This window comes from Lontra canadensis, unplaced genomic scaffold (assembly GCF_010015895.1).
Source record: "Lontra canadensis isolate GAN:19392208 unplaced genomic scaffold, GSC_riverotter_1.0 scaffold272, whole genome shotgun sequence".
In the NCBI taxonomy this organism is placed as follows: Eukaryota; Metazoa; Chordata; class Mammalia; order Carnivora; family Mustelidae; genus Lontra; species Lontra canadensis.
Window position 1 is genome coordinate 15,633 of NW_022631266.1, and position 18,019 is coordinate 33,651.

The following is an 18,019-nucleotide window of genomic DNA, read 5'->3' on the forward strand; positions in this document are numbered from 1 at the left end:
TTTGAGAGAAATACTGATTTAGGAAATACAGGAATTTTCCCAAAAAAGCTGTGCACATTTAGTTATTTCCTCATTTAGATTATATGCCAAATATTCCACGTACTTCTAGCTGATTTCTTATGCCCTTTCTATCTCTCTGGGCATTATCCCAAAAGTTTCTGGTTCCAATATTGGTGCAACTGTTGATAATATTTGTACAATCATTAGTGTATTTTCCTCTAGGCACTTGTTGGCACATTTGATTCACTGGAGTATTTGCTCTGAGACATGGGTATATATGGTAAATAAAACATGTGCTTTAGGCAGGAGATAATCCACATAGAAACTTCTTCCAAAAGTCCAACGTAACTCCCAATCTAACTTCTCTTCACTATTTTTGCTCCCATAGCTATATGTGTAAAAGAATATTAGCTACAGAAATAAAGTAACTCCAATGTATTGAGAAAGACTGATTTTTAAAATACTGAATCTCTTAACCTAAAACTGAAATAGTTGTCAATTTGCTTTTTTTTTTTTTAACCATTTCAACCAGCTGGTGATGTCATTTGTGTGACAAATAGAGGTAAGATTGTAAAGTTGTAGCCAATGGAAAATTTCTTTTTCTTAGCACTGATTCATTAATGTTTACTTTAACTTTATATCGGAATATATAGAATAATTTGGGTTTCTTATGTCAGCTGTATTTATCAAGGATTATGAAAAATGAGTATGTTACATTTCCTGTTTTTCATAATATTTTATTCCTCTATTAATTTTCATAAAATTATTGTCTCTCAATTTGATCTTCCTCATTGAATACATGTTTAATAAGTAGTAAATGCTCTGGTTTCAGGCAGAAAGACTTAGGAATTCCAATTATATTATCAACTAACATCTGATGTCTGATCTTGCTTATTATACTTAATCTCTTTCATTGTCAGTTTCTTCAGATTAACATAGATAACTCATACTGAGTAAATGAGAAAGTGTGTACAGTCTTTCACTGTCTCAAAAATGGTTTTGGTGTTTAAAGTGGGTTATATTCTTCAAATATGTTTATTGACTTTATTTTTGGGAGAATAAAGATAATATTAACCACTGTTTGGGAGTACATTTTATACAAATTTTGTATGATTTAATTTTACTTTTTCTTAAATTAGTCCCTGTGAATATTCCATGAATTATTATTCCCATTTTTTAAATGAAGGAAAAAGTAAAATTCAGAGAGATTAAGTAACTTGTCCAAAGTCACAATACTGTGAGTTGCATTTTTAATCCATTTCTCTTTGAAGGCAAAGCCCACAAGTGCCCCAATAATATCATTCCTTATAAATAAATATTAAGTTCTGATGTTTATGTTTTTTAAGAGTTCCTTTCCTTCTTTATATTAAAAATTATCCCCAAATATAGATACCTACTCAAAAAATTGACATAAACAGGATATATGTAGAATATATCTATGAAAACCTACAGATTTTGAGAGTAATTTATATGATTATTGCTTTTCCTTCATTATTCTTATTCATACTGGTTGATCTGTTATCTTATTCATACTGTTTTGATCTGATTTGGGATCCAAATTCTCCCTTTCTATTAGGAAAAAAACAGGTAATTTTTTTCCAGGGGACTGAGGGAAACAAGATTCTGATCCAATTTGAGGAAATTCTGAGACATTACTAAACTAATAATCTGAAAAAAAAACCCTAAATTGGTTCTTCATGAGGTTTTTTATGTTCAGTCACCATAAAGTTCTTGCATGACATTAGCTGTCAGCAAACATGGTCAGGAATGGAGTGAATCATTCCAGAAAAAACAGTTAGTGGTTGTTATAAAACTGAATTGTTACTCAAGATCCCACATTAAACCAATATTTTGTTCTCTTATTTGACAAATTAGCCTCACATCTAAATCTAACACCAAGAAAAGGAGTATCACATGAAAAAGGAAGAGAATTGGAAAATTGTGTACTAATTTGTGGACGAAAATTTCCTTGAATATAGGTATTCACACCTTTCTTTAAAGAGATTTAACTTACAAAGAGAGAATTTAACACACAGAGTTAAAGAATTCTCTTTCTTTAAATTAAGAAGAGAGTGCAGGATGGTAAAGTTAGTTTCCAATTATATTGTGGAATCATGATGCTTTTTACTACAAAAATAAAGAAAACAATCTCTTCATCTTTAGTAGGCCTTAAAAATTTGTTGTTTCTTTAAATTGGACAATCTGAGGAATGCTATTATTCTTTTTTCAAAATGTATATGGAATAGCAGAAGTGTCCTAAAAATCATTTCCAGTTATTTTATTTAACAAAATAGCAAGTAGCTTGTTTATACAATATGTTAATTTTCACTTTCAATGAATGACACACTTGATTCAACAATTAGATATCCATGACAGAGTAGAATTCATTGAAAAGAAAGGAGCAAATGGGACTATAAATCTTGGGAACATAAGTTACATGTGATTGGGTAAAAGAAACGTGGATAAGTAGTTAGGAAGGAAAGCTTAAAATGATGTTTTAGAGTCTTGGATATATTTTTCATCACTCTACCAAAAACATCACAGAAATAACTTACAAATCAAAGAGTGTACACACAGTGTTAATGATAGAGGATTGTTCATTGAGAACAATGACTGTTATGATTGAAATATCGATCATACACTTGAATTGCCATAAGTTTGTTTACAAAATATGTCACTGTGATGTCTGTTTAAAAGCCCTCAGCCTGCTTTTTCCAGTCCTGAGAAATAGCAAAAGAAATGTTCATTTTCTGTGACTTTCACATGCTTTCGCCATAGCATTGGCACTATCCATCTCAGTTGGAATTTGCCTTAAATAATCAACAGCAACATTTTTTTGCTAAACAGTGTGAAGTGAGTGAAAAGAGAACTCTGAGATGTAAGGGGAAAAAAAGATCAAGAAACTCCACAATATTATGATGTATTATATACCAGTAATCAATAATTCTACATCTTAAACTAAATATCCTATTGCAAAACTTCCTTAATGACTCTGAATTGAACACTCTACTATTTAGTGAGAATGCACAGAATGAGGGATATGATAATGGACTAGTTTGATTTACTGAGAAAAATTTAACTTCACTTTAAATGCATTGTATTATTATTGTCATTATTATTCAGGAAAAGAATACAAAGGGATTTCATGTGCTGACTTATCCTATACTCCAAGGTGTTGACATAATAAAGCTTCTATAACTGGATACTCATGTAGATAAAAGGAAAAATATAAAATTATAATATGGGATAGAAAGCAGTATTCATATATAAAGAATAATACCGACAACATTTAGATCGAAGAAACTCTGAAGGAAAAAATGTTTTATAAAATAATTTTAGATATAAATACATTGTTTCTTTAGCCCATGAATGTGTAAATCGACCTGTTAAATTTCTACTGTGCCTTCTGTCCACTCTGTGCTCTCTATAGTCCGAGGACATCATGTCAAAGAATTCATTAACTGTGGCTTCAGATGAGGCATAGGAGGTTGGAAAAGAAGAATGTGAACCAGAGTAAAAACTTGGGAATTTTGTCACAATGTTAAAAATTGAACTTCACTGACTTTCAAATTTTGGTCACATCCCCATATGAGTGACCTCCCTCAAAACATACTGTCTTTTTTATGTTATACTTCTAAGTAATAATGCTAATACTAATACTAATAATACTAAATAATAATACACCTAAGTCAGGTGACAGAAATGAGGAAATGAGACAATTAGTGTTTGGAAGAGGACAAAGATTTTCTCAACGGGTAGGGAATCCTTCAGGGAATTACTCTGAAGAGTCAACAGGAAGCATTTCTATTCCAGTTATCAAATATTCAGAAAAACTTGGGTTAAAATTCCTGTTCTTCTCATGTAGGGCATGTACTGCAGATAAGATTTTTAAAAATCTTTTTAGACTCAGTTCCCAATCAGTGAAATAAAGGTTTTATGAAGAAACATTCTATGTAAAACACAGAGTGTGGCACATGGTAAAAATTTACTTTAAACATGTCACCTACTTTTATTATGTTGTCTTAAAGTTCTCTTACATTAAATTAATTAAATTAAATTAAATTAAACTAAATTAAATTAGTTTACTTCCAGAGACCAACTCCAGCGGCTTCCTATATGTAATTCCCTTTCTCTAATCCTTCTGTTTGTGTTTTCTCCTCTAGTCTACACAAAAGAAGAAACGAAATGAAAAACCACACAGAACTAACAGAGTTCATTCTCCTGGGATTGTCAGATGATCCGCAGCTTCAGGGGGTGATCTTTGTCTTTCTGTTCATCACCTACATGCTCAGCATCACTGGGAACCTGACCATTATCACCCTTACCCTGCTGGATTCCCACCTCCAGACTCCCATGTATTTCTTCCTCAGAAATTTCTCCTTGCTAGAGGTTTCATTCACAACTGTCAGCATACCCAAGTTCCTGGGCATCCTGATTACAGGAGATAAAACCATTTCCTTTAATGATTGCATGGCTCAGTTTTTTGTTTTTTTTTTTTTTTTTTCATTCTGTTGTGAGTCACTGAATTTTACCTCCTGGCTGCCATGTCCTATGACCATTATATTGCCATCTGTAAACCTTTGCATTACATGACCATCATGAATCCCAGAGTCTGCATACTCCTTGTCTTTGCTTCTTGGTTGGCTTCATTCTTAATCATATTCCCATCACTCATGCTGTTCATACAGCTTGATTACTGTAAGTCCAATGTTATAGACTATTTTACCTATGATTATTTCCCCTTACTACACCTTTCTTGTTCAGACACAAAATTCCTAGAGACAGTGGGTTTTTCTTGTGCTGTGTTTACTCTACTGTTCACTTTGGCATTAATAATTCTGTCCTGCATATATATCATCAGAACAATTTTGAGGCTTCCTTCTGCTAGTCAGAGGACAAAGGCCTTTTCCATCTGTTCATCCCACATGATTGTCATCTCCATCTCCTATGGCAGCTGCATTTTCATGTACATTAATCCAGCAGCAAAAGACAGAGTGTCTCTGAGCAAGGGTGTTGCTGTGCTAAACACCTCAGTAGCCCCCATGCTGAACCCCTTTATTTATAGCTTAAGAAACCAGCAAGTCAAGCGAACCTTCATGGACAGGGCAAGGAAGATTGTATTTTTCTCAAGCAAATAAAAAAAAAAATAATAAAAATGTTGTCATAAATTAGAGACATAGTCAAGAACAAGTAAATAGGAAACAGGGCCCTGCAAAAGTCTATGACTATCCACATAGTCTCACTAGAGTTCTGTTTCATTGCTTATATTTCTATTGCCAGCAGTATACTGAAGATATTTGAGAAATACTGTGAAATACATATGTACATATGTAGATATATGTCCAAATATCAAATATATGCATATATTTGAATATATATGTATTTCCACTTAAATTCCAATCACTTTCTCATGCATTTCCTTTCCTTTGAGATAGTCTTTTCACTCTCTAACTATGAGACTGACCTCATTTCCTTCTAAATATTTTTAAATACCAATTTTTTCACAATAAAACTTAGAAAATCAAAGAAAGACAAAAAGACACTGTAAGATAAATGAGTTAAAAATGTTTTATGATTTCACCAGGAAACATTCTTCGAAGGAATTCAGAAAATATTGTCATGTTTAACATTATTATTATTTTACTATACGAAAACTGTAAATATAACTTAGTCTTACTGGAATATTACATGTACCATCCTCTTCATATGATAGCATACTTAGTAACTATATATAAAACTATCACTAAGAAAGTGATATATTTACTTTTTTTGAGAAGTTGCAAAGTATTTTTCAAGTACCCAGTTTAAAATTTTCTGTGTCATATAATTAACCAATTTAAAATGCAATTATGAAGTCACACTTATTTATGGAAAACATGAAGTAGCCCTTATTTCTAGCAACTCCTTAATTAACACATAAATCATATCAGTTTTTTAAAAAGCCTGAAGACATAAATATTTCTAGATACCAAATATGAGTACATTTACTGTTTCTTTTTTTTAATATGTTTTTTTAAGATTTTATTTATTTATTTAGCAGACAGAGATCACAAGTACGCAGAGAGGCAGGCAGAGAAAGAAGCAGGCTCCCTGCTAAGCAGAGAGCCTGATGCAGGGCTCGATCCCAGGACCCTGGGATCATGACCTGAGCCAAAGGTGGAGACTTTAACCCACTGAGCCACCCAGGCACCCCACATTTACTTTCTTAATAGTGTACTTATTTTTTAAAACAGATTTTACTTATTTATTTGACAGAGAGAGAGAAGTAACAAGTAGGCAGAGAGGCAGGCAGAGAGAGGGGGTGGGGAAACAGGATCCCTGCTAGAGCCCGATGCGGGGCTCCATCCCAGAACCCTGAAATCCAGACCTGAGCTGAAGGCAGAGGCTTGACCCACTGAGCCACCCAGCACCCCTTATTAGTGTATTTAAATGCTTGACTTTAAACTGCTCTTCTTGATAATCAACACCTAAGATTATAAGTTTCTCATACCTTTTCTGGCTCTTTGATATAATAGCTTACACATACAATTCATTTAAGTGCAAATGATGCAAAACCTTATTTGTTTCATGGTATACTTTGTTCATAGAAAAATCATTTTAACAAAATTCAGTTACAAGCTCACTATCACTGTGTTTATTCAGTACTATACTGGATATTCTATCCAGGAGACTAGTAGGACAAGCACCAATACATTTACTAATATTGGAAAGGAAGAAAAAAAATAAATCTTTCTTAGCAAATCACATGATGTTTCCTCTTAAGGCCTTAGTCCATTTACACTAGATGGTTCTTAAACCAGACACACTCCTCTCCCAGATAGCTGCATGTCACCTCAATAAGGCCTCTCCCAATTTCTCTACATAAAATTATAGTAGCCCCCCACTTCCAAGGTTTTTCAGTTTTCTCTTCCTTTACAAAATATTTACTAATTTATAAAAGACCCTATAATTTGGGAATCAGTCATGTTCACTGCTTATTGTCTGCTTTCTCTCACATCCCTCACTCTAGGAGAGTAGAGATCTCTGTCCCCTCTGTAGACAAAATGCTGTGGTCCCCACAGCAGGGTGCAGGGCCTGCCTAGACACTTCCCAAAAGCCGGTTGTGCTGTATCTTCTCAATTCTGCACTCAGAAAGCCCACATCAGTTTTGTTGAAACGTGCCATGTGAGAGACTTCACATCTTAGAATCATCTCTAGAGATCAGCCCCTCACCTCCACCCCCTGAGAAGCAGTTGTTAGACTTTTACCAGAAGTCACTAATACTCCTCCCTTAGAACGGGCATCTGCCATTTAGTGGGTTTTTGATAAACATTTTTTGAAAATATAAATACATTTGCATAATTTAGAATGGTTCCAACGCCCTAGTGCTCTGACTAAATATTTTACCCAACATAAACACATGTAATAATGTACATAACACTGAGTTAGCTTTTAAAACAGTGATCGAATAAAATGTGCATTTTATCATAACTAGACATTTTGTATGACAAAGGAATAATTAATTGAATATTTTCTAAGGCATTTCGTGTTCATTTTCTTCTTTTATTTTAGATTAGGACTTTTGACAACTATGCAAAAATCAATTTATTTGATGCATATTGAAGTTATTGAGAACAATTCTTTTTAAGTTTTGCATTGGAACTTTCTAATGGTAGGAACTTCCATGATGCAAACCCTTATTTTTTTTCACACATAAAAAAGATTCTCTTAACTATATGGGTTACACCTAGTAACTTATCAGGTCCAACAACATCTGTCAATCGATACACTTCTGAGATTAAAAATTCAATTTATAGAATAATAGCTCAATTAAATGATGGTAGTCAGTAAGTAGGAGGTCATCCAGACATCTTGTGGAGAGGCTTCCCTATAAAGCATGACAGTTTATCACTGAAAATGATTAGTAATACATACTGAAAATATTCAGTAATACGATGCCAGTTTAGGTTTTAGAGAAAGTCTTAAAAGATTTGGATCCCTTAACAATTTGATTTAATAAATTTTATCTTTTGATTTAAAACATGTTACAGCAAACCACTATTTGTAATTAAAATCCATCCTCCACTCTCTGAGGAGAGTGAAACCTGATAGCTTGAATGATGTTTCATTCACCTAAAACATAGTCAGTCACTCATCAACCTCAGAATACATGGAGGCAATTGACACATTACTAAAAAGCAAATGCTTACTAGCTTGTGGATAGAGGGTAACAGGTGTGATCAGTCTTCATTAAAAGTAAATTATTCCAAGGCCTAGAGAAAAGCTAGACAGCTATTGGGAACTAGGAATAAAGCAGTAAGGGTAGAAAGTTAGAGAGTGAGAGGGTGATCAAGGAGGAACGAGAGAGACAATCCTGTATCTAGGAGTTTGAGAAAAGATATGGAGAAGAAACATGTCTAATAGGATATTTCATGAAGTGCAGTGCTTTGGGAGATAGAAATTCATTCCCTTTCCCTGTGAGTCACTAAAGATTGTGTTGCTCCAAACACTCAAATGGTGGACATCAGACAATTTAAATTCTTTCTGCCTCAGAATCTTTCTTTACCTGAATAATAATAGCACTAACCTCAGATGGTTTTGTATTGTCTGCCTGTTTGAAAAAATGAGATAATTTTATGGTCAGTGCCTGGTAATCAATAAAAGCTCTGAATAAAATATAAAAAGAATTGCTATTTGAATACAAAACTAAAGGCAAAGGAATAGAATTTTCACAAGTAGAGAATCAGTTTCACTATCTCCACTGAAATATCATGAATAAATATTTTCAATGTCTATTATAATGTATAGCAGGTATAAATTCTACACATCTCAGCGTCTGTGTATTGTCTCTGCTGAGCAGAGAGCCTGATGTGGGGCTTGATCCCAGATTCCTGAGATCATGACGTGAGCTGAAGGCAGAGGCCCAAGCCACTGAGCCACCGAGGCACCTCTATATTTCTATACTACTTTACCCTTCTATTAATAAAAATGATGTCTCTCATTGAAGGAATGTGGAAATAAACAAGTCAAAATATCCAATGCCAGCTTTCCAGATATTTATTGATTCATAATATTCTCAATATGAGAAGATGTCATATGCACAAATATAAATAACTGTTTAATGGAAGTAAATACACAGTGAAAAAAGTCAAAAGGCAATAAAAGCCACATTAGGGAGGGGCTTGGGAATGGCTTCCCTAAATTCAAAGGGTCATTATAGGTATAAACCTCCTCATCAGTCTTTAAGAGGTTGTCCATTTCAGAAGACAATCAGTCATACTACAAATCCACAGCAGTGTGTTCCACCATTTCATCCTGATAAAGAATTCTTCTCTAGGTTGCCAAAATTCAAGAGATATTAGCACACTAATTCTACTGAAGACAAGTCCAGTATCTGGAAGAAAAATGTGGGTTCCTTATGCAATCACAGAAGAGTGAAATTCTACACTTGATCTTAGCCAAAAGACTGAGAAGCGACAGAATGTGAAATTCTAAATCAAGCTTTCACATACTTAGGATCTTGCTGTTTGTATATTTGTCATTTTGCTGTTTGTACTTCTTTATCAATATTTATAAAAATGATTCATCTCTTTAATGATTCTTCTCCTCAGCACTCTATTTATTTAATGAATTCCCCTGGGCCAACAAAAATACACAGATAAAATAAGCCCAGTTCCATTTGTATGTCAGACATAGAGAAGAACATTCCATATTTTCTGTTTCTCAAAACAGTGTTTGCAGGAAAATATAGCAGTCCATGAACTTAAGGAAAATATTACTTAGGTTTTACAGGCATATAATCATAGAATTACAAAATATTGATTTTAAATGTTTGCATGAATAGAAAGAAAAATGATTCAATAAATAGTGCTTTGTATTATATGAACAGAGGCAAATAGGAAAGTACTATGCAACCTAGGTGTAACTGAATTTGCATGTGGAGTTTGAGAGAGAGATGAAAAGCAAGAATGAGTTGAATTATAATAAAATGTTGTCAACATTTTATAATATCAGGAATGAAGGATACCATGAATCAAAGAGAATTATAATCCCTAAGAATCACGAAAAAGTAAAATCAACACACTTGTTTTGAGAGCACAGTAGAAACCAAATATTTTGCTAATTCGATTTACCAGCTCTGATATTGTGTATATGTTTAAGCAAATCAGATTATAAAATTTGAGACTAGGTCATCAAGAAGAATCAGGAAGTAAGTAAATTTTTTATTCTTCAATATAATATATGGAATCTTCATTTTACTTAAATGTTTAAAGATCATGTTTGCATATATGTTTGTGGATTTACAACTATTATAATATTAAAAATTAAATAATTGCTAGGGTGCCTGGGTGGCTCAGTGAGTTAAAGCCTCTGTCTTTGGCTCATGCCGTATTCCCAGGGTCCGGATATGGAGCCACATCGGGTTCTCTGCTCGGTGGGGAGCCTGCTTCCCCCTCTCTCTGACTGCCTCTCTGCCTACTTGTGATCTCTGTCTGTCAAATAAATAAATAAAATCTTAAAAAAATTTAAATAATTGCTTACTACTAAGAGACTATTAATAAAATCCTAAAGCTGAAACACAGAAATAAATATTGGATTGTTTATTTTTTTTCTAATTTAAACATGTACTCTGTCACAAAAACAAGATTATTTTTAAAATTGGAAAGAATATCTGCTTCCAAGTTGATGTTATTTTGACCATCCACTTTTCATTTTCCATAGCAGTATTCTATAACAAAAAAAAAAAAAAGGAAAAGAAAAGGATTATGCATTGAATGATTTCAACTACTCTAGCAACTATTTAATTTACTAAAAGAAGGTTACCTTATTGTCCTTCTGATCTTTTTATCAATAAAGCAAAAGAAAAAAATGATGAGTGTGATAGCATCAACCAAACCCTTAAGAAAGTAATTTTATGAAAGAATGCCAACAAAACATTCCCATGGATAAACATGCACATTCTACAGTGAGATGATTACTATGGTGACTAATTGTGTAACCTTGTGAAAGTTTCCTAAACAATGTAGGTCTCCAAATATAAAATGTGGAGGTAGGCCTAAATAACCCCTGTGAGATTTGAAACCCTGTATTTAGATTATCCATAATCCAGACTAGTTTTTATAATATTGAAAAGAAAAATATCAATTAGAATACCTTCATGATTTTTTAAAAAGGAGCTAAATATTTTCAAGAATAATTAGAATATTAATATTTTAAAAAATTAGAATAAATAGCTTCTGCTTAATTGTTACCACAAGATTTTTTTTTATCCATGGTGCGTGACAGTGCATTTTCAACAAAAAGAAATCAGTATTTAACTTCAAATAATATGTATTACTTGAATGTGAGGTCCAGTAGAAATTGGAGAGTTGCTGAAGGAAAACATTTGTTTTTGGGTTTCATAGATTATTCATCACTGTGGATATTTTTAAGATTCGGTACTCTAACATCAATCTTGTTTTAAATTTTTATGTCCTACAGGGGAACACACAGTTTCTGCTCTAAAGGGGGGAAGAAAGGATCAGCAATGAAAAACCACACAGTACCCACAGAATTCATTCTTCTAGGGCTATCAGATGACCCAGAGCTTCAGATTATGATTTTTCTCTTTTTAATTATCACATATATATTAAGTGTCACTGGTAATTTGACCATCATCACTCTTACCTTGGTTGACTCCCATCTACAGACCCCCATGTATTTCTTCCTCAGGAACTTCTCTGTATTAGAAATATCCTTTACACTTGTCTGTATTCCTAGATTTCTGGGCACAATTATTACCAGAGACAAGACGATCTCATACAATAATTGTACAGCTCAGTTGTTTTTCTTCATCTTCATGGGTATAACTGAGTTTTACCTTCTAACTGCCATGTCCTATGACCGCTATGTTGCCATCTGAAAACCCTTGCATTATACAACCATCATGAACAAAAGAGTCTGCATTTTACTTGTCTTTTGTGCTTGGCTGGCAGGATTCTTAAATATCTTCCCACCAGTTATTCTTTTTCTCCAGTTAGATTACCGTGGTTCCAATGTCATTGATCACTTTGCTTGTGATTATTTTCCCCTCTTGCAATTATCTTGCTCAGACACATGGCTCTTAGAAGTGATCGGTTTTTACTCTGCCATAGTGATTCTGCTTTTTACTTTGGCACTAATAATTTTGTTCTACATGTTCATCATTAGAACAATTCTGAAACTACCCTCTGCCAGTCAGAGAAAAAAGGCATTTTCTACATGTCCCTCACACATGATTGTCATTTCCATCTCTTATGGAAGCTGCATATTCATGTATGCCAACCCTTCTGCAAAAGAAAAGGCATCATTGATCAAAGGAGAGGCTATTCTGAATACTTCTGTCACTCCTATGATGAATCCATTCATTTACACCCTCAGGAACCAGCAAGTAAAGCAAGCCTTTAAAGACACTATCCAAAAAGTTATGTTTTTCTCCAGTAAATGAAAGTATAAGGAGCATTAAAAGGATGACATTCTTGTAAATATTATTATTCACACTTTCTCAAAACTCCCTTTCCTTTACTAGAGTTATGTATTTCCCCTTTTTTCCACTCCCATATTAAAGTTCTGAATCATTGCCCTCAATACATTTGATGAACTGAATATTGTTTCAGAATTTTCTATAAATCCAAGTTTTTTTTTTCAATGCAGTAAAACATCTGGGTTAATGATTATGATTCTGAATGATAGTGGTTTCCTTTGAAGAGACACTGGGCATTTAGTTTGATGGAAAGAGTGTCAGGATTGATGTGGATTTCTGAACTTTTCATTCTTACCCAGTAATAGAAATGAATGGTATTAGAAAACTCTGATTCTCTTTGTCATTTCCATGAAATCAAGTAAACACAATCACCAGAGGACTGGGAATAAAATATAAATATCTACTTTAAAATATTAAAAGATTAGAGACTCATACATACTAAAAAATATTTACACCATTTATCATAATTAAGATGCTAATGAGGAGGAAGAGAAAGGAGGTAGAAGGGGGTAGAAGATAACATAAAAATTTTCAGCAATTCCTACCTTCTAGAGCTATTGTTTTCTTTGTCTTGACTCATTTAATCCTGCCAACAACTTTATGGGGTGCTATTCATTACTCATCTCTCTTAGTCAGAAGTATTTTTCCTTAGGCAGATCAGATACCTCCAAAAATTAAAAAATAAGCAAAGAACAAAACAATGTAAAAATACATCAAATGTATAAAATGGATGAAACTATGATAAACCGCTGGAAGTTCACCTTTCTGGAGAACCGAGCTTTATTTGTGGCATTTAGAACCGACTTTAGGGTTTTGGGAAGTACGGAAGAGAAATAACATCTACTGATAATATTCTACACACTCTACTCTGTATTAAGCAAATCACATGCAGTATTTATTTTACAAAACTTCTTAGAAAGTGAACATTATTGCTTCCGATTTACAGGTGAATGAATATGATGAAACTGAGGTAGAAAGTTCAATGTACAGAGATTGCAGCTTTCAGAACTGGCATTTCAGTCACTTTCCTTTCACCTCAAAACCCAGGCTAGTTGGGTTACTTTCATCTTCACCCTGACTTTCACTTGTAATAAATTATGAATAAAAGCTCATGTTCAATATTAGGATTGTTACATTAAAGGACTTTGTAATGTTTAATGAACTCATTCAGGCTTTCCTTACTTATGGCAAGCTTTGGGGATTGAGTGATGAGAAGGAGGATTCTTGCTCTGACTTATCTCAGATTCTAGTGGGGGAGAAAAACTACATGAAATTAAAATTTAATTTGATCAACGCAGCAACTTAAGCATGAGAAGCCTATCGGCCAGGTAATGTTATCATTGTCAAAGAAAATGTCAGTTTTCCTGCCTTAGCACAATTAGTGTCAGTTTCACAATAATTGCTAAACGTTGATTCTTTTTAACCCTAAAGTCACATGCATAAGACAAACCTTGTCTGTTTTGGGTATTATCTTAATTTTCACCTTTATTTTATTTCTTGGTCATTATCACATCTGTTTAAAACAAAGAAAAGTCACACTATCTCTTCAGTAAGATTTTTTAAAAAAATATTTATTTATTTATTCGACAGAGTCAGACACAGTGAAAGAGGGAACACAAGCAGGGGGAGTGGAAGAGGGAGAAGCAGGTTTCCCTCCGAGCAGGGAGCCTGATGTGGGGCTCAATCCCAGGACCCTGGAAATATGATCTGAGTGGAAAGCAGACATTAACTACTGAGCCAACCACGTGCCCCTGTAAGAAGGGTTTTTGAGAATAGGATTATGATAGTCTCCAAGACTCTAGCAAGGCTCCCTTTACCCTCAAACTGCATTGTGGATCATACATTCATCTTACGCTCTGTTTAACCTGCTACCACACCATATCGACTACTATCTCAGATCTATTTTGAAGGCACTTATATCAATGACCACATTCAAGATTTCCTAGACTTTTTCATGCATTTATCAGTTTACATTAGGAAACATTGAGATATATTTGACAAATTAAGTTCATGCACAAACTAGGTAAACTAAAAGAAAAACCAATAACTATATTTAATACCTATTAAGTGGATATTAACAGCTTATTATAATTATATATAATTATATATAATATAATTATAGATTAGGAAACTCACAAATATAATTTCTTCTTCCTTCTTTTTTTCTTACCTATTGTACTTTTTAATGCTTTACAGGAACAAATGATCAAGTTTTTTTTCAGCTCTCCACATTCTGTGTCTTCTTTGCCTTTGCTGTTGCTTTTTTTTAATATATATATATATATATAATGCATTATTTGCTTCAGGGGTACAGGTCTGTGAATCATCAGTCTAACACAATTCACAGCACTCACCATAGCACATACCCTCCCCAATGTCCACCACCCAGCTACCCTACGCCTCCCTCCCCACTCCCCAGCAAACCTCAGTTTGTTTCCTGAGATTAAGGGTCTCTTATAATTTCCTCCTAATTCTTGTAGTGAAAATCATTCAGATGTTATTTCTGAAAAGACTTTGAAAGCAACTACGTTGCAGGCTTGCACTAGCCATTTGGATTATTAGAATAGACCATCACCACCTTATAAGATTTTGAGCAACAGATAAAAAGGTAGACATTTAGGTATGGAATTATTAATCTTTTATAAAAATGTATACCCAGGGCCATATGACTATAAAATATAGGACTGCTCACAGCATTTGCAATAATGCAGTAAGAATTCCAAGTAAAAGTAAAAAATATAATTAAATGGATATCCTGGGCAAAGAGAATAATGATTGCAAATGACAGGTATTAAAGTGAGCGAAGTGAATGGGAATAATGTGGATAGAAAGAGAGAACTGAAAGGAGTCATTACTTCTCTTTTATGCTTTCCATCAGAAGCTGATTTTATTGACTCAATTCATTATTCACAGAAAAAAATTATGCTATAAAACCAATACTAGTGTTTCTCATTTGGATATTACATTTCTTTCTTTCTTTCTTTTTTTTTTTTTAAATGTTAGAACTAGGGTTTATCGAGGTGTCCCTTAGTACAGGTGCTGGGGCTTGCCCATGATGTTTTTGATGTATAAAGCCCAGACCTCCCGTCAATTCTTCTTAAGCAACAACATCTGGAAGTTGACAGCTAAGTGGATGTTGCACACAAGCTCATCATATGCCATCTTCATGTGACCAAAAGTCACTGCCAGACATAGCAACTTCTTCATCTGGAATTGGACTCTGGACTTTACTTCATTTAATTTGGGCCCCATGTTCTCATTGTGGGTCAGCATGGAAGGGAAATTGTCAGCTTTATTCAGGTCTGGACCCAAAACTTGTGGAATCTGCTTGATCAGAGATTCTGAAGCCAAAAAGGCATCACACTTCTTGGTCATCTTCTTGACTAATATTTTTATTCTTATTGAGTTTCTTCACTGTCTCAGTGTCCATTGGGGAATATCCACAATCATGGACTCATCACAGTGCTGCTGGTCCCCCAAAACTTGGGGCAGAGAGTGGACTTGAGCCTGAATGTGTCTGAGAAGCATTTGTCCTTCGGTGGGTTGTAGTTCTTCAAGCTGATCTGCAGCTCCACCATCTCCAGAAACTTCTGACACTGGCACTGATTTGCATCCAAGACTTCCCACACCACCAGTACAGGGTGTCACTTGGAGACTTTGCTGCTCATGGTGCCTCATGACACAATAACCAGATGAAAAGAGCAACATTGTATGTTTTAAACTCTGTTTAACATTTTGCTTACCCCCCACAAGATATTAACAATTCCTTTAAATGAATATGCTTTCTACTCCTTTTAAAGAATGAGACAGATATTCATAGGAAACAAATAATGTATATATGGCTAATATGCATCTGAACAGTAATGCAGATCAAAGCTGTGCCCCCCAAAGAAGCCATTGTACCAATTGCTGGGGGAGGTAAGAAATCTTGCAACATGAACGTATACCAAAAAATCTTAGAATATCAGAATAGGATGCTATTTTTTCCACAAAAGCGCTTCCTTCACAAGAGTACTAAATAGGCTCATCTAAAATGCCAGGTTTGGCTTTTGGGGATTTCTCTCCAAAATAACGTATGTTAGGAAATTAAAAATTCGGAAGACAACTACTTTCTTGGAATTAAACTTAAATGCCTAAACTTACATGCAGAAAATTGCTTTCACTAAAGAAGCTTAGACAAACTCTTCCACTGGTAATCTCAGATGTAACATATGATGGTATGATAATATCATTTCTTGTTGGCACGAGTTTCTGTCATTTTTGGATTGAGCACTGAGATATCCACAACAACAACTGCAGCCATAGAATATGGGATTAACATATTCTAAACCATAGAATATGGGATTAACAACTGATTCTCTCACTGATAGATAATACTGTCATTCTCCATCAGTCTGATTTGAGTCATAGTTAGTCTTTGTATACTTGAATACTCAGATCTCTTTGGTGTTCATCATGCCCTATACCACTCTGTCTGATGGTAGATCTCCAACGCTAAAGTCCTCAAATTCACATTGCCCTCTTTGCTCCATCTATAAAATTGGTTTTGTATTGCTGAAATTTATAGTCAAATAGAACATGAGCATCATGGTACAGTATGCTTATCCATATGATTAGAAGTTTCACCATATACTGGAATGTCATCTTTCTTGATGCTAGGTCTTCACAGACTATGAACATTTTGCTAGAAAATGGGATACTTTGTTCATTATTGCCTACCAAAGGGCTTACTTAATGCCATAACTCACCAAAATATTTGTTAAATTAATCAACAAAAGGATGGAGATCTCAAAAAGCCTATTCCTATCTAAATTGTTGATATCCCCTTCTTGAAATTATTATTGTTCTCCTCTGATACCTTGTTTGAATAATTTTTATGACTGGGTTTTCTAGGATGGGAACTGAAATTAACCTCTCAAGCCATAAGAACTGTCCAATCAGCAAGACTCCACAAGAGTATCTCCAAGACAATGATCAATTTCAATTACTGCTTGCCTGCCCCTACCAGCTCACATTTCCCACATCTCCCTTGTATAAGTCTGGGAGGACTTTGGCAATTTGGACAGAATCTTTGAGATGCTAGTCCACTGTCTTCCTGGTGTTAGTGTCACTGAAATAAATTCCTTTCTTGTTTTCCCACCATGAATTTCTTTGCCTTTGTATTTTGTCAGCAGTGAGTGGCCAAACCTAGTCTCTTTTGAACACCAGAGCAAGGGGCACTTACTCCTCTGCATCCTGGTTACAGTAGAAAATAAATATGTCTTAAATAATGAATATAAATTAAATATTAGAGGTGTCTTCTCAGATCATTGCAGTGAACAAGAAGACGAGTGAGATGGAGGGTATGTTGCTTGTATCAGATACGAGAAAAAGAATCTGAGATTTCTAAAATAATGTAGAATTCTCACCTTTCCTGTAAGAAGAAAATTACACATACAGCTATCACTAGCATCTTTGTATTCTCCAAAACTAAGCTTAGCCCAACACATACTAAACATCTAAGAAGCTATCATTGAATGAATACATGGTAATGACTCT

The 18,019-nt window shown here is 34.2% G+C and overlaps 1 protein-coding gene and 2 pseudogenes across 1 annotated transcript; 2 read left to right on the plus strand and 1 right to left on the minus strand.

The window, feature by feature from the left end:
- Positions 1 to 4,185: 4,185 nt before the first annotated feature.
- LOC116862603 lies at positions 4,186 to 5,138 on the plus strand (annotated as a pseudogene).
- A 6,368-nt stretch (positions 5,139 to 11,506) lies between these two features.
- On the plus strand, positions 11,507 to 12,445 carry LOC116862599 (olfactory receptor 6C3-like). Its single transcript, XM_032849960.1, is given in 1 exon segment — positions 11,507 to 12,445. A coding segment is annotated over 1 exon segment (939 nt).
- Positions 12,446 to 15,508: 3,063 nt separating this feature from the next.
- LOC116862600 lies at positions 15,509 to 16,149 on the minus strand (annotated as a pseudogene).
- Positions 16,150 to 18,019: the final 1,870 nt, after the last annotated feature.